At 44.1% G+C, this 21,209-nt stretch overlaps 7 protein-coding genes across 7 annotated transcripts; 2 read left to right on the top strand and 5 right to left on the bottom strand.

The window, feature by feature from the left end:
* Positions 1-135: 135 nt before the first annotated feature.
* Positions 136-978, bottom strand: AOL_s00078g333 (uncharacterized protein; the record flags this gene model as incomplete). The annotated part of the gene is made up of 1 exon (XM_011123596.1): positions 136-978. One exon carries the CDS (start codon positions 976-978, stop codon positions 136-138), a length of 843 nt encoding a protein of 280 aa, XP_011121898.1.
* A 3,510-nt stretch (positions 979-4,488) lies between these two features.
* On the bottom strand, positions 4,489-8,446 carry AOL_s00078g332 (uncharacterized protein; the record flags this gene model as incomplete). The annotated part of the gene is made up of 10 exons (XM_011123595.1): positions 4,489-4,905; positions 4,968-5,254; positions 5,307-5,513; positions 5,567-5,695; positions 5,760-6,470; positions 6,528-6,954; positions 7,017-7,207; positions 7,263-7,587; positions 7,671-8,057; positions 8,159-8,446. The coding sequence occupies 10 exons, from the start codon at positions 8,444-8,446 to the stop codon at positions 4,489-4,491; spliced, it is 3,369 nt and encodes a 1,122-aa protein (XP_011121897.1).
* A 2,899-nt stretch (positions 8,447-11,345) lies between these two features.
* AOL_s00078g331 (uncharacterized protein) lies at positions 11,346-13,426 on the top strand (the record flags this gene model as incomplete). The annotated part of the gene is made up of 11 exons (XM_011123594.1): positions 11,346-11,375; positions 11,488-11,521; positions 11,604-11,698; positions 11,769-11,790; positions 11,862-11,958; positions 12,015-12,026; positions 12,110-12,278; positions 12,346-12,888; positions 12,951-13,083; positions 13,139-13,337; positions 13,396-13,426. 11 exons carry the CDS (start codon positions 11,346-11,348, stop codon positions 13,424-13,426), a joined length of 1,365 nt encoding a protein of 454 aa, XP_011121896.1.
* A 751-nt stretch (positions 13,427-14,177) lies between these two features.
* On the bottom strand, positions 14,178-14,891 carry AOL_s00078g330 (uncharacterized protein; the record flags this gene model as incomplete). Its single annotated transcript, XM_011123593.1, has 1 exon — positions 14,178-14,891. The coding sequence occupies one exon, from the start codon at positions 14,889-14,891 to the stop codon at positions 14,178-14,180; it is 714 nt and encodes a 237-aa protein (XP_011121895.1).
* A 693-nt stretch (positions 14,892-15,584) lies between these two features.
* On the top strand, positions 15,585-16,347 carry AOL_s00078g329 (uncharacterized protein; the record flags this gene model as incomplete). Its single annotated transcript, XM_011123592.1, has 2 exons — positions 15,585-16,261; positions 16,332-16,347. The coding sequence occupies 2 exons, from the start codon at positions 15,585-15,587 to the stop codon at positions 16,345-16,347; spliced, it is 693 nt and encodes a 230-aa protein (XP_011121894.1).
* A 573-nt stretch (positions 16,348-16,920) lies between these two features.
* AOL_s00078g328 (uncharacterized protein) lies at positions 16,921-18,051 on the bottom strand (the record flags this gene model as incomplete). Its single annotated transcript, XM_011123591.1, has 1 exon — positions 16,921-18,051. One exon carries the CDS (start codon positions 18,049-18,051, stop codon positions 16,921-16,923), a length of 1,131 nt encoding a protein of 376 aa, XP_011121893.1.
* A 1,738-nt stretch (positions 18,052-19,789) lies between these two features.
* Positions 19,790-20,908, bottom strand: AOL_s00078g327 (uncharacterized protein; the record flags this gene model as incomplete). Its single annotated transcript, XM_011123590.1, has 1 exon — positions 19,790-20,908. One exon carries the CDS (start codon positions 20,906-20,908, stop codon positions 19,790-19,792), a length of 1,119 nt encoding a protein of 372 aa, XP_011121892.1.
* Between the last annotated feature and the right edge of the window lie 301 nt (positions 20,909-21,209).

The following is a 21,209-nucleotide window of genomic DNA, read 5'->3' as shown; positions in this document are numbered from 1 at the left end:
AGAAAACCCCGAAAGTCCTGCAAAACGCCCCAATGCATCTATATCCCATTCCGAAGTTTCCATAAAATGCTTATCCGTGTCATCTCATCGTCAATTTAAAAAAAAGAAAGAAAGGAAGGAAGGAAGGACCCGGCTTCAAAACGTGAACCTATCCGCCTCAAACCGTCCCACCTTCCCAGGCCTAACAACCTCATAAACCCCATCCGCACCTTCCTCAGCCACAGCCACAACCCACCCATTCCTAACCAAAACCTCCAAAATCCTTCTAACCTCTTCATCACCCTTAACGACCAATCCATCATCCCCGAGCCAATACTCCAAATTATGAACCCCATCCCATCCTTCCATCGCCACGAACCTCTCCGCTAACACATCAACCTGATATTTGACCCAATCCTTCCAAGATCTTGACGACCATTGGGGTTGTATTTTCTTCCCGTTAGCACGGTTCGTGTGGTCTGCGGTTGGACAGTTTAGGTGGGATGTTAGAATTGCTGAATCTACGGATTTCAACCATGACGAGGAGATGTTGGTGAATGGGATCGGTGAGAGGATTTGGGAGAGTGCTTTTGTGCCGGAAGGGGTTATGTCGATTCCTCCGTTGATTAATGAAGAAAGGAAGATATTTGCTGAAACTCCATGGTGGTATGATGATTGAGAAGAAGATGATGAAGCTGAAGAAGTTGGAGGTGGAGAAAATGACGAGATAGTTGAAGAAGGTTGAAGAATTGAGGGTGGTACTACCGGTGGTTCATGGTGAATTGATGAAACATGAACACTACGGTTTTGAAGACGGGTGTATTCGTTCTGATGACGGTGGTGGTGGTGATTGACATCTTTTTGACGTGGTTGTTGGCAGTGGTAGTCCAGCGCTGCTGCGGCTGGAGAAGTTAAGGTCCTCAATTGAAGGTTTGGAGTGGAAGCGCAGGACCGAAGGATTGGTCTGTGGATTGGCAAGTTCTTTGGGAGTCGTAGCATCTTTGTCTTTTCTCGTTGAAAAGGATATATATAAATACCACTGTATTTTTATATATTCAAAAAGAAGTGTGGATATTTAGTGGAAGTTGGATTTGATAAATGCTGCTTAGCTTGATCGAATTGTCGAAGTCCTTGAATGTTGGAATCGAAGTTGCGAAGTATCGAGATCTTTATATACCCAAAATAAACCTCAGAGGTGCGTTCGAAGGTTACAAGAGGATAATAATAAAAAAAGGCCCTATGACCTAATATAATGCCACTGCCCCCCCTTTATTTAAAACTCTTTTCAAGAGATTGTGTTAAAACAGAAAGAGAGAATAAAATGTCTTGAAAGAAGACGTCGTTCGATACGACGTTGGCGAGCAATAATGTTTTAGACAATTTATCAAAAAGTCTAAATTAAACGGTGTGGTTTTAGGTGAACGTCGCCGCCGTTTTAGAATTGTGACGTGAGCGAAACGGTGGTCTTTCTTCAGCCAGTTGGTCAATCAGGTCGAAAGTTTAAAAGTTGAAAAGTAAGCGCTCCCCCCAATGCAATATTAATTAATAGTTCGTCGAACTGGCTGCAGAGGACTTGAAGGCCTTTTTAAATGTATGTTTCTTTTATATATTAAAAATCGAACAAGACAAGGTAGAAAAGGTTAAATTCTAGTTTTGGGGGGGATCGATTTTAGGCTCAAAAAAAAAAAAGTCGACCGCCTTTCCAGCTTAAATACTCCGAACGAATAATTAAAGGATCGACTCCCTTTCGTATTACCAAATTTATAATTCTTGATGGAAAGATCCACAGTAAAAGAGAAGATTCGAAGCCTTGAATCGAAAGAAGTCCACGTGAGAAAATTCAAAAGGGATGGGCCAAAAAAAAAAAAAAAAAAAAAAAAAAGAAAGGAGACAGATCTGAGAGTACGTTCAGACAAAATGTCAAGTATTTAAGTACTCAGGAAGTACTTCTTTAAAACAAAATAGATTAGCGATGAACCACCCCCATCGGAATCACTGCGAGGCGACGTAATATCTTATTCTCTATTAATGCAAGGCAAATCACTGAACCAAATAACTGAATTAAAAAAAAGCACACTTGTAACTCCTAAAGCTCAAAGCTTTACGATACACTTACATAAGGGAATGAAGCTCCATCGACGGACTATTTGGTAACTATTGGAGAAGCAAACAATAGGGCAGGCATGCATGTTGAAGTACCCACTTGTATCATGTAGGGAATGTTCCGGCCCTCACTTCGATGATAAGCCGGCGTCCGAAGGTGCAGCTAGCCTAGCTAATGGGGGAGCACAAGGCTCGCCCGTTGAGATACCATTTCGGTTGGAGAAGGCTTATAAATTTATCCTTTTCCTTTGGGGGCGGCGGCGCGCAAACAGTTCTTTTTAAAAAAAAATGTTGGCTTTTTTTTTTTTTTTTTGAGTCGCAAACCAGCCGGGAGAATTGTCTGTTTCTGTTCCGGTTGAGGATTCTTTTTGTGGGGAATAATAGTTCTCTCTGACTTGAGTACTCAAATGTATCATGCAGATGATAAGGAGAAGGAGATGAGGTAGCTTAGTTGCCAATGAGAAGAAGAAGAATAGCAAGACACTTTTTCGTAGAGCTGTCATGGCGGTGGTGCAGGTGGATCCATGGATCCATAGAGGCTTGCGTTCCTGATGATATCATTGGTATAGATGTCACATCTCCATACATCCTTACAATTTAATCCCCCTTCCGGCGCGGAAGCTGGTTGTACGAACTGTATGTGTATGTATACACAGTACTTATTTGCTTGCGTTTATTCCTTCCGCGATAGAGCGTTCGCGATCAAAATATGCGTCGGGATGCATAGGTAGAAAGTAACCGCCCCATCCTTTGCCAGCAGCACCCATGAATTCAATCAACAGATTACCATAGCCTGGTCACGGTTTTGAAGCTCAAAACATTAAAAATTAAAATCAAAAAGCCAGTTTATAGTCGGTCTGGTGGTGCTCCACAGCTCTGGAGAGGACGTCGCCAGTTTATTCCCAACCAGCAGCCGAAAACCAAGGGAAGGTCGAGGGATCATGATCAGAGAGCTAAGTTAGGTCCAAAGTCCGTGCTGCCCCTGGAACCGAGTCCTGCCGAGTTCTCCGAAATCCAAACCCCAAACCGCTAGATATTTCTCAAGTAAAAAAAAAGCATCATCTGATCAGGTCAGGTAGGCCTCTAATCCAACTATTCGAGAAGGTAGACACTTTAGCGGGCAACCGCATAAATAAATATATAAGTGTATATAAGTATATAAGTAAATATAGGTAGATTAGAGAATGATTGCGGCCATCTACGAATATAGCATATACTAGCATCAGTACTACAATACTGGATAATATTTATAGTAGAAGACTCGATTAAATCAGGAAACAATCGATCGATCAAAACGACCTTCGGTTTATAATTTATTACATCACTTGCCGCTAAACTTATCGCTCCCCCCGTAGACACCCCTGGAATCCCCAGACTACCCTGGAATATAAAATAACACCCCGGCGCTCGAATTCAACTTGAAAAAAAAATAATAATAATAATAGATAAAAAAAAATGATAGAAAACCAAAGGCGAAAGGAGAACTGGGAACTAAGAAATAAAATAAGAGTAGAAGAAGAAGAAGAAAATGAGTACGTCAAGTAATTGACAAGAATCGAATTGTAATTTTTGATTTTAAGAAAAAGTGGATAACATATAAAGATTTTAAAAGAAGGCGGAACCAACCCCCCCGGCAGCCGAGCATGTAGACAAACTGTATCATTGAAGGGGAGAGAGAAAAAAGAGCACCACCCAGAGGTATGTATGATACACTTTGGCAAGGCTAAGAAATAGAAGTAGTAGTAGTAGGTAATAAAAGTAAGAAAAAGAAAGAGAAAAAGAGGTATTAAAAACAAGCCGCAAAAGGGGAAGGGGTACCCATCCCGGATCGATGGATAGACCGAACAGACATACGAGTAAATGAAGAGAGGAAGAAAAAAGAAGAAAAAATAATTATCAGTCCAGACTCCAACCCAATGGCAAAGAGAAGCGCGAAACTAACATAGTGAAAAAGAAAGGTTTTGACTACGAATAAAGAAACACCCAAACAAAATCAGGAGTACCTGGAAGCAAAGGGAAACAGGGATAACGATGGAATCGGTTATAAAACAGAGTGTTGGACAAAAATATACAAAAGGGAAAAAGGAAAAAGGCGACAAAGGTGCTTTTGGTCGGAAGCTAACTGGAAAAAGTGCACAAAGTAAAGTTGGGGCAGAATATGTTCAAAGAGCATTCGTTCTCTCGTTCGGTATCCCTTCTACTTCCTCCGTTTCCAAGGTATCTTGTGACCTATTTTTCTTGGAGCCGGGGTGCTATCATACAAACTTCCAAAGAAAAACGGTGATCAGATCCAAAAAGGAAGCCTCTGGGAAAGCCTAACAGGGAAATATTAGATGGGGAGACATGCGAATAATCGTGAGGGAGTTGCGTGGTAAGTATAATAATCGAGTCAAGATGTAGACCTTATCATCCTGCGTGCGCACTCAAATTTGGATTCTGGTGGTTGGAAGGATAGTCCATACGACGTCCGTTGGCTGATGGATCTTGGTCGAAACTGAAACTGTGACTATGATGTGAATGATTTCCATTCTCATTGGCGTACATCGGCTCTGGTAATCGGTGTGGTTCTGGGGCTGGCGGCGTCGAGACTTGACGAACGGTTTGATCCTTATACCACCCTTCGCCGGTTCGATCATTATTCACATGATGAAGAGTAGGCTTGTCTGTGTTTTGCGCATTCCCGCCTCTCCCTCCTGGGTGTTTTCCAGGAACAGAAGAAAACTTAGCAACGTCCCCGTATTTCTTCAAAATTTCCTTGGTACTCATATCGGAAGTAGCCATCATGGTTGGGTCGGAAAGTATCACCAACAAATCCTCAGGGACCTAAAATCGCTAGTTAGGATCATCACCGTGAAGCGGCTAGCAGATGGCATATTAAAACGTACCTCGCACATCTGCTCGTTGTATTCGATCAATGTGTGGATTGCTTCTATTGCGAGGAAACTGTCGTCCATTCCGGGAACCTGGTTTTTCATGTACAGGATATTTGGGGTAATAACAGTGGCTAAGTTGTGAACGTCCATCTTACTTCCAGATTCTTCGTCGACATGCGAGAATGAGGCTACCCAATTGAGGAAAGAGAACAGGATTTCTATAGAGTCTCGGTGATATTTAGGAAGTAGACAGCATGTTAAGTGAAGAACACGACGCTTTTTCTCGTCGTCCTCAAGCTCTATAGTTTTGTTAGCAAAGCATTTCCCGCGGAACCGTCCACTTTAACTTACTCTGAGAAACAATAAAGAGCTTGTAAAGCTTGAATGTGAGAAGTGGGTCCGGCAGCTCTCGTAGGAACTTTTTGAGCAAGGCAGCGACTTGAACAGGCCCTTCTTTAACGAGATCCACATTTTCGGCACCGGAATCAATCTGGGCAGTCAGATCTTTGAGTCGGCGAATGTTACCGTTCTTTCGGAAGACACCCTCAACGGACATGTCTAGGAAAAAGGATTAGCTAATTCATAAGACCGACGAAGTGGCAGAAACTCACCTAATTGTTTCATCGCACTAATAGAGTCATCTAAGAGAGCCGGCACCCTCAGTGTCCCAGGACCAATCCCCAACGACGACTCAGCATGGTCTTTTTCGATGAGCTGTTCGAGCGGAACACCGAAAACTGCTTAAAAAAACAAAACAAAAATATATAAGCCCAGTCCAAATACCGCAGGAGACATCCTACATACCATTTTTCTTCTGTTTCTTGTTCTTGGTCCCGTCTTGTTTAAACCCTTTAGTAAACTTGTTCCACAGAGTTTGCTTCCCGCTTCTTTCGATCAAATCTAGCAACTCTTCGAGGTTAAAATGATCAGATACAAGTGGCAGCATACACATGCAAGCAAGATGGCGGATGATAAAATAATCGATGGCTGACAGCTCCGAAAAGTATCTTCGCATTCGGACCGGCTGTTGTGGCTGCCCACTTCCGGTAGAATCCCTCTGGTAACCATTCATCAGTTTCGGTTGGTGCATCCCGCCCGTCGAGAAGAAGCCCGAGGTACGGTGTTTAAACGCATTAGGACGTTGTTCTCTAGCCTGTTCTTGAGCTGCTATTCGCGGTATATCATCAAGGGTGAGGGTCTTCTCATCACCAAAGGTGAGCTCGTTGATAGCTTCGCCGTTAACATCTCGATCCTCTACGATCCTGAAACGTTCTCTTTCATGAGATCCTTCGGCGCCAAAATTCTCGTTCTCGATGATCCTCGACTGTCGAGCTTTTCTACCACTAGACGTGAGTTTCTGGTCGAGACGCGTGGATCGTAGCCGTCGAACATCTGATACTGTGCTATTGTAGCCTTCCCCTTCCCCATGATACGACTTTGATCGGCTTTCGGCAGTCAGAGCACCTGGAGCGAGCGAGTGGCCAGCATCATCATATCCGGTCAAATTAGGATCATCTGTGGCGATATTAGCAAACGCGCGCAATACTGCTTTCTAAAGGGGGACGATCCTACCGGATGTGTGAGGCAGCGTGCCACCCTCCTTCAACATGTTCAAAAGACGAGCCAAAGCCACTCTTAAAAGATATACATACTGTTTCAACCTACTAACGTGCTGAAACCCTTTCTGCGCATCTGGGAAATGAACCACACAAGAAGCGCATAATATAGTCGAGGCCGGTGAAAGTCTTGCGGAATCGATATCGTTCTTAAGGGAATTATTGCAGTTTGAGCAGTTGAAGCAGTTTATATGCCACTTAAGCATCCCGAACTTCATACATTCATCCTCAATCGTATTATGACAACCATAGCATAGATCCGAGTTAAGGTCCGCTAGCGCAGTGTTGACTTCAAATGTCGGCTTTACATCCTTTGCAGCTTCGAGATCGGATAGCTCAGCGAGGAAGCGGTTAAACGCATCTACATTACTATAATCGCGCTCCTAGAGTAGGAACCCTATTAGATACTTCGATGGGTCCAACTTGGGAATAAGGGGGGGCGTACTAGCTTCAGGGCGCCTTGTAAGCTGATCCTGATCAGCAGTTTTAGATAGTGCGCAAGACCTGTTACTAGAGAGAGTAACTCTTGCGTCACACCAAGCTTACGGACTCCTGTCTCCTGCGTTTTAGAAAGTAACGTAAAAAATGCTACGATCTTCTTACACAGTAGCTTAGCCTCTCTCGAGTAAGCAAGCCCTATTAACGTCTTGTCAGCAGTGGCGTTGTCTGAATAGAAATCTTAGGTGCCTACCTTCACCACCAATTCGGTACAGCTCTATATCGAGGTTGTCGGCGCTGGTGAACAGAAGCTCGACGTGCCATATGAATTTTTCAGCGACAAATACCCCGTCGACATAAGCTCCGTTGGAAACGTGTAGCAACATGTCGCTGATGTTGGCAGCAGAAGACTCCTCGTAGGTCGATAGTACGCTCCATATGCGATAAACTTTCTCCTCCATCTTTTCTTCGGCGTCTCTGACGATTGAGCGCCGGGCACTCGAGGGATCCTTTTCACCTTCTTCTTGTATTGTTGGTATTTCAGATGAATCCGATTCTGCCAGTTTAACATTCCAAAACTAAAAAGGGTGGCACCATAGTAACGGGTTAGCGATATGAAGGGGTAGAATTCCATCAACCTTGAGGAGAATAGCTAGCCGACCTTATGTATCATGTAACACTCCGGATGCCAATGTTGGTTTACACCGTTCCTAAATATTTCAACAAACTGCTTAAGTATTGCCGTTTGACAACCCTGGCATCTGGCGGCGAATTTCGTGGAGTAATGGTAGTGACAGTAGACTTCGCCATCGTGTTCGTAATAGGAATCCTGAGGCCCAAAGACGGTTGGACAGACGCAGCAGGTGAAATGCTCTATGTGATATTTTCGTTCGAGGGCTGTGATATAGCTCCCGCGCAGGGCGCCACCGCAGGCATGGCATAGCAGGTCTAGACGTCTAAAGTAGTCTGTCTCGCAGAGAGGGTATTGTGTGGTGCCGTCCTCGGAGTCTACGGGGAAAAACTTCTGGGCTACGATTGTTCCACAGTCCTATAGGGAGGAGAGACAAGAGAAGAAGAAATTTGAATGAGTATATATTTTTGGGGGGTCGCATGAGATTTTATTAGAGAGAGCGAGAAGAAAAAACGTACTCGACATCGGAAACAGTCCAGATGGAAGGTGCCGCCGAGCGCCCTCACAAACTGGCCGGTTAAGGGCAGTTCGCATTTCTTGCATATCCTACGGGTGGCTTCGCTCTTAGAGGAGCCTCTGGGTTTACCGTCGGTCGGGGAAAGGTTAGGTCGGTCGTCGGATCGCCTTTGGGAGCTGATATCAAGGGTGGGAGGCGGAGGAGCAGAGACGGAAGCAGGAGGACCGGGAATGAGAGCATTAGGGATGTTGTGACCTCTTATCTGAGGGTCGCTGTACGGGGAAGCCATTGGAAGGGAAGGGAAGGAAAGGGAGAGAAAGAAGAAAAAGGGAAGGATGATAGTTGGCCGTCTTGGCCGTCGTCGTCGCTGTCGGTCGGTTCGGGGTGTGGGCCTCAAAGCTGAGGCTGGCAGACTGGCTTACGGCGGAGGCCCCGACGCAGGACCAGGACAGGACAGGACAGGACAAGGCGATTCCGCACACGCACGCACGCAGATAGACACGCGAGCAAGTTGAAATGTATGTGAGTATGCGTATGATGTATGCGAATTGAAGGAACGAACGGGGAGACCGAGGGCGAAAGGGTCGCCAGGGGAAATCGAAAGAGGAAGTGGCGGTTGGGGAGGAGTTGAGGTTCAGGGTTTTAAGCGATCGAGGTATCTCCTCTGGTTCTTGTTTCTGATACAGTCTTTCTGTCTGTCTGTCTGTCTGTCTGTCTCTGTCTGTCTCCACACATACACACACGTAGTTACAGCTCAATCAATCGGTGGTGTTATGGTCTGGCAAACAGCACTCCATTCGGACAGTCGACATTGATGACCGGGATGGGAGGAGACAAGGAAGCGATGAAGCTGGCGACAACGAGGTTCCCCTTCTGTCTTTTCTCTGATGATATCAGTTCGGGAGAGAAGAAGCTGGTGATGATGGTACTGAGGTTGGAGTTGGATGATGATGATGATGATGATGATGATGATGTATACTTTGGGGGACGATGGTTGATGGTTGATGGTTGATGGGTAGCGGTTGATGGTGATGGTTGAGAGTTAAGTGCAGTGAAGTAAGTGAGAGAGTGAAGTGAGTGTGTGTGAGAGAGATTGCGAGCGGTCTCGAAAGAGAAGAAGCGAAATAAAATGGTGATTGTGATGGTTACTGGGTATCTCTCTCCTATTGACTGTGCACCCGGTTACCACTCTGCCACTCTTTAATTCTGTTCTCTCTTTGCCTCTTTCCCTCTCTCTCTCCCTCTCTCCCTCTCTCTCTCTCCTGTTCTCTCTTCTCCTTTACCCAATCGATCGATCAATTAATTAATATTAGTAGCTAAGTAAGTATACTACTCTTTTAAAACCACTTGTTTTCTTAACTCAGTAGCTATTGACCTATAACTACCCGATTATACTAACTGCTAGTTACTTAGTAGCTTAGGTAGGTTACTGGAATAGAAAGAATCGAACTTATGCAATGCACAGTACTGATTTTTATTTTTATTTTATGAAGTAGGCGCCAACAGAGACAGCTGCAAAGCGTTTAATTTTATTATATAATCCCCCCCGCCCGGTGCCCCGGGGTTGCATGGTCGGGTCTCGAGCTCGCGCGGGTCCTGGTTACTAAACTCGACTCGATTTAATTTGAAACTTAACTTCAATTCAAGAACGACTTCAAAGCTAAAGACTCCGAACCACGATGGGCTGCCAGCTAGCTACCTGCATTGCATGCATTGTTTCACTATTATCGATAAGAGCTGTGGTCCTTGGCACAGTTGCTTCATCCGTATATTACAGTACCATGCATTGAATTTGACGTTGGATTATTGACAAGACAATTTTGTTTTTAATTGCTATGGAGTCGATGACTGGGTACAGGCAGACGACCATCAAGTGGAATGCCTCGATTTATATACCATATTCCAAAATATCCAAAACATCCAATACGAATGTTGCAACTGCAGGTTTACTAGTATATATACTAGTTAGTATCAATGTCAGAGATGTACTCTAATATATACTGTCATATCACTAAGTTAACTTGCAGTTTATGTCAGAGATGCACCGTAGCTCAAGGGTACTAGTTATTGCTTGTTAGCTTATTAATCTTCCCGTCTCTACCCGATCAATCAGAGGTTTTCCTCTATGACAGACTTCGATTTTCTGAGTACCATCGGAGTATACTACCAAGTATTTAAGTACTTGTTTAAGAATACTTCAAGTAATATGCCCCCATGAAAATATAACATGAGTACGTCCGCAACCGTATGATGTACCCATAGCAGTCATGTTAATATATAATATAAGCTACTTAAGCTTGGGTACCTAGTAGGTATATATAAAGGATCAGACCGATCACTACAATACGCCCTATGCTCTATAATTAAGCCTTAGTATATATATAGCGTGCCGACATAGTACAAGACTAGTATATAGCACTTATGCTAGGAACTCTTCGCGAATTCAGCCCAATTCAACCACAATTCAACCAGTTCAGTGACGATACAAGACTACTCCGCGGCCTTTATCTTGCAATGTACTTACATGTCATATACTTATAGATACTTCAGTATATAAACCACCAGGAGCCGATGCACGGTCCCAGCGCCCGCAATCCGGACACTCGCAGAGACTACTAATTATATACCAAACCTGACCAATAATATGATAGCTAGAGCTGGGAGGTTTTTAAGAGATGTGCACACTCTCAATGCGCGCCGTCATTGTTTCTAGACTAGCATGCATGTAAAGGGCACGTGTAACCATCAAGCTATGTGTTGTTTGGTTGCAGCTCAAAAGTAGCTCAGCTCCCCCACCAACCTGACCCAAATGGCATCGGGGCGGCCCCTCTCCTCCCCAACTGTGCCACAATCAACCAGCTGTACCAGCTACCAGAGAGTTCCCTAGCAACCTGGGTAGCCCGCCTCGTTAGTTACCATCCTAGGTACTGTCTACTGAAATAGTCACCCAGTTCCCCAGGATCCAGCCTATGACCCACTATCGCTCGACTCAATCTGCCCTACTACCAAGTACGCATCTAGGAGGTATCGACGGCCTAACCCTCCTCACCACGTCCATTTATCATTGTCATCAATCCTGTTAAATCATCAACCTACCCCTCGCACACCGCACTCTCTCTTGACCAATCCCCGCTATCTCGACATCGCCATCACCATCATTATCACCACCGCCCAATAACCTTGTCATCATGAACCAGTCCACCCTGCGGCTCACGCGTGTAAGCTATCACCTCCCCCACCAATGCCATCATCGCTATCATGACCACCACTGTCTTAGTATAATCACCGTCACCAGCTACCTTCCAGTCACTAAACTTTTTATTTCTCTAGGAGCTAGCAGATATTCAGAAATCAAATGACTTATGTCAGTCGCGTTCATCAAGTCCTCCTTCAACATTATTTAAGAGTTTCACTGACTAATATTGATATAACTTCCCTCCTAATAGCAATCGCTGTCGCTTGCCGAGATTCGGATATCAGAAATATCAGAGCCCTGATTCTTGGCCCACCTGAGACTCCCTATGAATTTGGCTTCTTCGAGGTGAAAACTACTCATCACTGTAAAAATGTTTCATACAATTCTAATAGTGCTAACTTCCTGTAACTAATAGTTTACTATGAAATTTCCTAAAGGTGCCTTGAACCTATTCAGATACGAACTCTCTAGTCTAGCAGAGCTCTAACACCTACTATTCTTGTCACAGAATACCCTGGAAAAGCACCCGCTGTCAATGCTATAACCACAAACGGAGGACGCTGTAGATTCAACCCAAACATATACGCTGGCGGCAAGGTCTGCTTGTAAGTTCCCCTGCTCTAGCCTCTTTATCTCACTCAAAGCTAAATAGATCATACAGGTCGATTCTAGGGTAAGCTCTATTCACTAAATTTATTCTTCTATCCCATAGCTTCGCCACCACACGAATACTTAAGACACATATTTCACAATCAGGACATGGAGAGGCGAACGAGGAGAAGAATGGTCGTCAGCACAAGGTTTGGAGTCCATCTTGATTTCTATCCAGAGCTTGATGTCTTCAAACCCATATGAGAACGAACCGGGCTATGAAAACGCCAACAGTCAACACGACAAGGACAATCAAAAGGCCTACGTGCTAAAGGTAATTGATCCAAACTATCCTCTCGTTTTTCAAATATGGATCGTCTCTTACAAAGAATATATCGTAGATTCGTCACGAGACACTTCGAATCGCCATCATCCAACGACTAGAAGAATACCTTGGCTTAAAAGCCGACGGAACTTCCATCGTTCGCGAACCTCGAGACGAGGCCGGAGGCGACAGCTCGTCGGCTTATGTTGACGAAGGCGGCGTATACTTCTTCGAACCTTTTAAGGACCTCTGTAAGCGCCGTTTCCTCTGGTATTACGACACGTACCTTGCTTCCATCCAAGCCGAAAAGGAAAAAGTCACAGAGGGCCAAGCTTTCGTCCAAATGCCATTCGAGATGAGTGGTGGTAGCGGTGGTAACTCAATGGAAGGGAAATTCAATTATCCGGAACTAGAGAGAAGAATTCAGAATATCCGACAAAAGCTTGATGTCGAGGCGGAAGGCTGGGGAGTCGAAGGGATGAAGGCGTTCAAAGACGAAAGGGGAGTTGCGGCCAATCTACAAAGACAGTTCGAACAGGCAAAGGTGTTCTTCGATAAGAGCGAGGCAGCTACTCTGGATATGGAACTGGAAGACAATAATCCATTTATATGGCGCGTGGTACGACTTTCAACAAACATAGATTTGAGGGCTAGGGCTAGGCTAACATACGACTCCCACAGACCTACTTTGGACGTCCGATGACCAATCTCGATGGTGGTCTCTTCATCTTTACCGTTCGCTTTTCTGTCCGCTTCCCGGATGAGCAACCCCGTGTTCAATTTAGTACACCAATGTTCCACCATAAGATCAATAGTAAGTTTCAATCAGTCAATCGATATCTGAATAACCATCGCTAATGTCATTCTAGAGGATGGGATCCCGGCATATTTCCCGGGCGGCCTCCACCCCCGACCGGATGATGCTAAGAGTCATATCGAAGGTGTTATCAGTCTTCTGGAGGAGGAAGACCCGGCATACGACCCTCGAACACAGATCAATATCGATGCTTCAAAACTATACTGGGGCACCAAAGAAGAGAAGCGAGAGTATAGTAAACAATTCAGGAGGTAGGGCTGCCCTCAATCACAATTATAATGCTATAATACTAATCTTAAAATTCAATAGGTCGGTTCAGCGGTCTATAGAATACGCATAGGAACTTTCCTACTGCAGAAGACATAATCCACTTTTACCCCTTTGTTCTAGCGTCTTATTTGTGGCGGTCACTCACTCGCCATTTTTGCCTTTCGTTGATCATATACTATCGACATTAATATTCCCTCTACCCTAACCGACCTTTTCTACGACAAAAGAAACTTGTTAAGGCGCACTATCGATTTTTCTCTCTCCTGGCTTGGGTGCAATACTTATAAACACGAAAAAAAGAGAAAAAAAGAGCAGAACATAAAAAGGAGGAAGGATTGTTGAAGGGAAGAGAGGCAAAATCAAAAACCATTCATGTAAACTGTTAAAAAATTATGGACTGACTGCTCAAAATTATGGATTTGACTGGATTGCAACCCGGGAACCGGTACTGGTGGGGCGTGAGGATTAAAAGATACCTTCTGATATACGCTGTTATTCTGCTGTTGTTCGTTTTTCGTTTTTCTTTTTTTGCTTCGGTTTCTTTTTGCCATTCATTACTTCCCCGTTCTTGTGAGGATGTTCTTCTCTGTTTCTTGCCTTTTTAACCTTATAGCTTATCATGATTTTAATCAATTGATACAAAGTATCTTTGATTGATGAAGATATAACTTTTAGTAAAAACACAGAACCAGCCGAGATATCTTATAAGGGAAGTAATGTCGTGCCAGTGCAGGTTATCATGTAGGAATTCAATATACAGATTCTAGTAGTATAATATGTACACGCATCGTGGCTCCCGCAGGATATGAGGATATTACCCTTTATATAGCTGGCGGAGCAGCAGCAGTAACCTCTTCACCCAACTCCTCCGGCCACTCATTAACCCCTAACTCACAAATCCTTAGCACAGTATACCGATGCTTACTCTTAACCTTCTTAACCCTCCTCTGCCTCCTCTTGGTCTTCTCCTTAATCCTCATGGGTTCACTGGTAATCTCCACAACCACTGCTTTGCATTCAAACAATCTGGGGTCGATATAAGGTGTGCCCTTTATGGTATATTCTCTCGATCCGAGGGTTGAGGCATGGGTTAGACGGATTATGTCACCCGGTTGGAGGGGTTTGTTTAGTGGATTTGAGATTAGGGGGTTCTTTGGGGGGTAGAGGAGGGATGGGAGGGTTATGCGGTCGCCGAGGGTAACGAGGTAAGGTGTATTGTGGATGTGGATTGTTGTGTAGTATGGAGGTTGGTGAAGGAGAGATTTGTGGAGACGGGTGAGGGTTTGGAGGTCTTGCGAGGGTTGGGGTGATGTTGATGATGGTGATGTGGAGGGGGGTGGTAGGGGTGGTTGTGATGGTAATGCTGTTGTTGTGGCTGTTGTTGTTGTGGTAGTTGAGGTATGTCGGAGTTGGCTAGGTGATGGGAGGAGGAGTCTGGAGGATGAGAGGGCTGGGAGGAGTGATGACTTGGAGATGATGGTTGAAGAGGCGGATGCGAGCAGGCTTCGGCGCGAGAGGGCTGGTAGGATGGACATTGTTGGTGGTATAAAGATCTAGATGTAAAACTCAATTGGTATCCTAAGCTTCAATATAAGAGGGTGTAGTTATATATAGGAGCTTACTGTAATCGCGAAGTTTGTAGGCCCCCCGTTCTCGCTCTCTCCTCTTTGATATCCCGGTCTGGGTCTTTGTCGTCGCAGAAGGTTCCGGTCTGGATGCTCAGTGGGAGGTTTTTTTGGGTTGTAGTTTGTTGGAGGTTTGGTTTCTTTGTGCCAAGAGATTAGATTAGATCTGATTTGATCTCATACAATCTTATCAGATCTGATAATCGGCGCCTTTGCTATTTTTTCCTCTTCGCCAAAACCTTTTTTTTTCTTTGCCAGCAATTTACCTTCTACTATCACCACGACACCAATCCGTCTGGATATTAATCAGATACACACCCTTGTAAATACCTTCAAGCTGGTCGCCACGAGCATCGCGCTCGATACACTGTCACAATGGTATGTCCCTCTTACTTTTCCTCAAAAATATACTCAGACAGAAGAACTAACAGCTAACTCCACATCTAGCCTCAAAACGAGTAACGTCCACCCCATACCCCCACCATTATCACCACCACCACTCCATCTCTAACAATTTACAATTCTAGATATATCGAACGGTGGTCTAAACTCCACGGTAAACGTCTCGACCATGAAGAACGAACCAGAAAGCGTATCGCCCGTATGGCGCATAACTCCTCTAAATCTGCCCAAAAACTACACGGTCTTCGCGCAAAACTCCACGCCCAAGCCCGGTACAAGCAGAAGGTCCAGATGAAGAAACAGATAAAATCCCACGAAGAGAAATCCGTCAAAACTTCGGATCCTGGTCCATCTTCCGAGCCATTGCCTCCATACCTTTTGGATCGTAATGAACCCAAGAGTGCCAAGGCGTTGAGCTCGGCCATCAAGCAGAAGAGAGCTGAGAAGGCTGCGAAATTCTCGGTGCCGCTACCGAAGGTTAGAGGTATTACTGAGGAGGAGATGTTTAAGGTTATTAAAACGGGCAAGAAGACGGCAAAGAAGTCATGGAAGAGGATGATTACGAAACCGACGTTTGTTGGACCAGATTTTACTCGTCGACCCGTGAAGTACGAGCGTTTTATTCGTCCTATGGGTCTTAGATACAAGAAGGCGAGTGTCACACATCCGGAGCTAGGAGTTACGGTGCAGTTGCCTATTCTTAGCGTTAAGAAGAACCCGCAGAGCCCCATGTATACACAGTTGGGAGTTCTGACGAAGGGAACGATTATTGAGGTTAATGTCAGTGAGTTGGGTATGGTTACTACCGGGGGTAAGGTAGTATGGGGTAGGTGGGCGCAGATTACGAATAATTGTGAGAACGATGGGTGTGTTAATGCGTAAGTTCTCTTTTCCTTGAATCTTGCTCTTAGCCATTCATTTTGAGAAATTTGCTAACAACATTCGCAGGGTGCTACTGGTGTGATGTATCATATTGGTGGGTGTAAGCTAGCCGTTAATCCAGGCGAAGAGAGGCAGATGATATAAAGCTTCGTTCTTGGGCAGAGGTCAATTACATCTCCCTGACAGATTCCTCAGAAGCCGTCATTTCCTTCTCCTCCTTCGTCCCCTTCCTTATTCTTCATCACAGCGTGGCGTTTTTGTGGAGTATATGGGATTTTATATATCTACAGTGTATCTTTTAAAACATGAAGGTCAAATAAAAAAGTCATATTATGCAACAGCAGCTAAGGTTGGGGCTACAAGTATCTACAATCGTAATCCAGAATCCCAATGCCTTTACGGCCCCACTAGCAAAAGTAAAAGCCAAAATATAAGGAGAAAATAATGCAATGGATAAATTTGAGCACATACATATTAAAAATACAGGTGAACTCGACGGCCCTTCAAGAAATAAGCATCCCTCAGAAACTTGTGGAATATGTTATAGATCAAAAACCAGCGGCCAACCACAAGGATACTTCAAAGCTCCGTGCAAGTTAGAAATGAGATATATATAAGCAAGGGCTTAAGTCTAGCATACATATAGAAGCTGATTTTACGGGATGCACTCCCGAGAGTGCAGGTTTCTTTGTCGGTCCATTGGTGGCCCCCAGAAATGTTCGCAACGAAAACTTCTGATAACCTGGAACTGATAATACCGAGGAGCATTCCTATTTACATAGAAGCTAGTCCCATCCCTGACAAGTGGATTACCCTCACACTTGTCATTAGTGAAGAATTCGCATGTACAGCCTTCGATCTCCCAGCGCCTCATGACAATCCCATCCCTATCCTTAAACGGGTCATTATCGGATACCCTCTCACAACGACGCCCTTGTAAAGGTCTAAAGGCCCCAAACACATGAAAATTGTAGGAATATTCCCTCGAGATAACAAGATCAGCACCGTTTGCCTTATCTATTTCGTTGTAAGCTGGCCTTTGATCACCGCCGTTTCCCAAAGTTATTTTGCACGATACGGTTTCACTTCGTGCGCCCTCAGTTTTAATAGATGGAAGACTCTGGTAGCATGAGAAGCTTTTCACCTTCCTCTTCACTTTTTTGAACAGTATCGCGGAATTGGACCTCCAAGAGTTGTATTTTTCGTACTCGTATAGTTTTGGGGAATTACAATTGATGGTTTCAACATACTTTTGATGTTCCCAGTCTCTGTCAGGTGGACGCGTGCAGTCTTCAGTCATATAAAAGTTACAACCACGCCACCCGGAGAGATAGTACGCATCAATTTTGTCGACAAGAAAAGGATCTATGTTATTTTTCACATTGTAGCAGGCTGTAACAGTATTAGTCGCACTGTCTACGTCGTCCACCCATGAGCGAACAGATTTGTCGTCGTAACCTTCCCGAATGACTACACCTTCCCAAGCAACTATTGGTTCGTTGTAGTTTGACCCAATTTGTTGATCTTCAGACTGAAAATAGTAAAGGCCTAGATGGCACTGTCGGGATAATGTTGGGTATTCAAATGATTCGAACTTTGTTTGTTGAAGATAGCCGTCTCTATAGAGCTCGGGGGGTACGTATGGCTTATAAGTAGGCTCATAAACGGCGGCAGCGGCAGTTGGGTTTATTTGGAGGAGGAGAAAGAAAGTGGAGCACAGAACTAGAAGGGTGGTAGTGACCGAAGGGTTTGATCTGAGAATTTGGCTTTTGTTTTTATTCTTCATTGCCAGATTCGCTCCAGAATTCTTGCTTTCCTCGACTAATCCCCTCTTTTGTCGGTGTTAACTTGAAAATGATAACTCTTCGTCCTGTATTAGGCTTGAATTAGGCTACCAAGTGATTGCTGGGAACTTTTCTAGTCTAAATCTAGAGCCGTAGGGATGAAGAAAGAGGAGAATGATCCAGAGTACGTGTACAGGTTTAAATGTTTAAATATTGCCAGTAGCTTAAGTGATATAGTGCTATCTATCCTATATTCTAAAAGGATACGCAGAAAGGATACTGTATGAAGAAAGATATATGAATATAAGTAAAAACCATAGTGGAGATAAGAAATGAACTCGATTGAACTAGCAAATCCCCAGAAGACACAAGTACTTGGAAATCCACAACGAAATAATTCCGGGAATATATGGTGCGCTAGTACCCAGAAGTGAACACAGGTTGCCGGAAGACAAACTTGGATATACATCTTTTGGGTGTGGCTATGGCTCCTTTGTGAATACTGGTGTAAATCACGAAACCTGCCTCCGTATACCTAGTAGGTAGATACTAACTTACGTATTTCAAAGCGCCTTAAGATCTGCTACGCTGTCAATATTGCAATATCCATCCCGGAGCATTAACTTTGTACCCACCCAACTTCTTACAACCCTATTCTTAATATTCCGAATTGTTTGAGGGATAGCTAGAGTTTAAGATCATGGCATTGCATTGGTATTCTTGTATACCACTATCTTTCTGATGTACCACACTGCCTTGTCACAAGCCAGACCCCAGTTGGCCAGAATACTGCCGCCTTCGAAGCCCAGAAAAAAAACACAACTCTCTGGAAGTTGCCACCTTCGAGTTGGTATGCTAGCGTCTAGCCTCGAGACAACCTCGTACCTCTGAGCGGTGGGCACATGGGTTATACGCGCTATTCCAACGAATGTGAGATGTGTTTCAAATTTTCACAAAAGTCATAGTTATGGATACGTTAGATATTCATACAAATGGCTTCCTTATGTTTTTTTTATTTCAATTGAAATTCAAAGATTAAGGGCCATCGATTTCAAAGGTAAGTTTAGATATAACCGGTGCACCGTATACCAGTGGGAAGACAGTTGGCTGCATATTATAACCAACAAAATACAACATGTATATGTGTTGGTGGTGGCAGAGAGGACGCTCTGCCTCAACTTATGAGACTGGTATCAAGAGTTGGGTTCGAGGCTAGGGGCTTCGAAGGCGTTTGGAGCTCCAAAGGGCCCAAACTTGTAAAAACCTGGTCTCGTTCCCAGACGTCACAAAGAACAACAAGCCCCCTATTTTTCTAAAACTGATTAACCAAACTGGCTTTTCAATCTTGAAGGTTACTCTATTCTTTTTTCTGTTCTTCTCTTTTAAGTTTTTTACTATCATTATTTAATACGCACTATTTGGCAATTGGCTTCTATAGCTGGAATACAAGTTCAAATTCAAAATTAATTTATGCATCTGGGTAATTTGATAGTAGAATATGCTTTTACGCTCTTTTATATATATGATTTCTGATAGATCTGTCAACTTCACGATAAGTTGATACAGACGCTGATAAGAATCACATAACTAGACTTTGCTATTTTGTATTATATCATTGATTATATTTATAAATGAAATGCGCATATAGCTCTTTTTCGAGTTTAAATATATGTACAATCCTCGTTAACGCTCCTGATAATATCTATGATACTTATATACGTATACAAGAGCCACTATGTATCATGGATCAGTCGAATATACAGCCTGAAGTTTAGATTTTCGAAATTTTGTATTACGTTCCTGCCAACCCGGCCCGTAAGGAGCACTACACTGGTAACTCCGAATCTTTTGGCGCCCAAAACGTTCCCAACGGCTCACACTCACATGTCCCGTGTGCCCGTCAATAAGAATAGCAGTTGCTTCACAGCTGTCATTCGTGAAAAAACTGCATGTACACCCATTTATTTCCCAATCTCTCATTACAAACGCCTCTTTATCTGGTATGGTGATGCAGGCGCTTTTGCCGGTGATTTGATCTATATTCTCGAAGGCGAATATGTTTTTCCTCTCCTTCCTCTCACCCTTATCATAAGGCTGGGGAGGCTGGGTTCTCACGCCGTTCCCGAACAATAATTCACACCTCGGAACGAAAGATGAGGAGTCGCCGACATCTTTTTGCCATGGCACCCACGGCACACATCTTCCGCTCTTTATGGTGGCTGTAGATATCGTTTTTATGCCTTCCAGGACTCCAAAACCCGATTGAATGATACCATTACCATCCCCCTTACGACCCATAGCCGGAAGCTGTTGAAACGAATTTCCTGAGCAATCAGACTTGTCCCAAAACACACACCCACAATAGCCCCCAAGTCGCATTGTATCGATTGGAATATTTTCCCAATACCTGTCTAAATCTCTTGCGATTTGAGTACATGCCGCCTCCGTTTCATTAAACTCTACCCGATTCTCGGTCTGGAACACCCATGAGTCTCCCGTGGGCCGGACTTTAGTTTCGTTTTTGGCGGACACGGTTGTGAATTCCTTGTAAGTCTGGCCGAAGGGGTAGGCCTCGGTGGCGTACCCGATGTCTATTTTTTCGCCATTTTTTTCATAATATCCCTGGTAGAACGGTAGTGGCACGATTCCGAGATAATAGAGACCCATGCGGCAAAGACGATCGTTCACTGGCGATATATTGCCACTAAAAGCGCTGTCTTCTGGGAGTGATATGCCTTCCGAACGTTTGAGGGCTCGGTTAGCTGGAGTCGCAGCGGATAGTTCAGGCTGAAGGAAGATCATGAGGAATATCATGATGAGAAGGTCTTTTCTCTGCCCCATGTTAAAGGCGTCATACATTTGAGGGTGGGCCAAAGGAGTCAATATGGTTGCGGTTCGATTCTATCGAAATAAGAATTCTTGCGACGACCGTGGCTAAAAAAAAAGGGAAAAAAGAGGGAGGGAGAGAGAAATGTTTCCAAGAATTTGGATGTATGAAAGCTTTTCTAGCCGACTAGAACTCTTAGCACAAAGAACGCTTGGATTCAAGGCTACTCAGCACGGTATATAATTAAGAGAACCTATCTAAATAAGTATTAAGAGTAGGAAGCGTACTGCTAGAAAGACATCCTTTATACTTGACATGTACGGAATCTATGAT

This window comes from Orbilia oligospora (genome assembly GCF_000225545.1).
Source record: "Orbilia oligospora ATCC 24927 unplaced genomic scaffold scaffold00078, whole genome shotgun sequence".
Lineage (NCBI taxonomy): Eukaryota > Fungi > Ascomycota > Orbiliomycetes > Orbiliales > Orbiliaceae > Orbilia > Orbilia oligospora.
The sequence above is the reverse complement of the archived record's forward strand: the minus strand, read 5'-3'. Positions and strand labels throughout refer to the sequence as shown.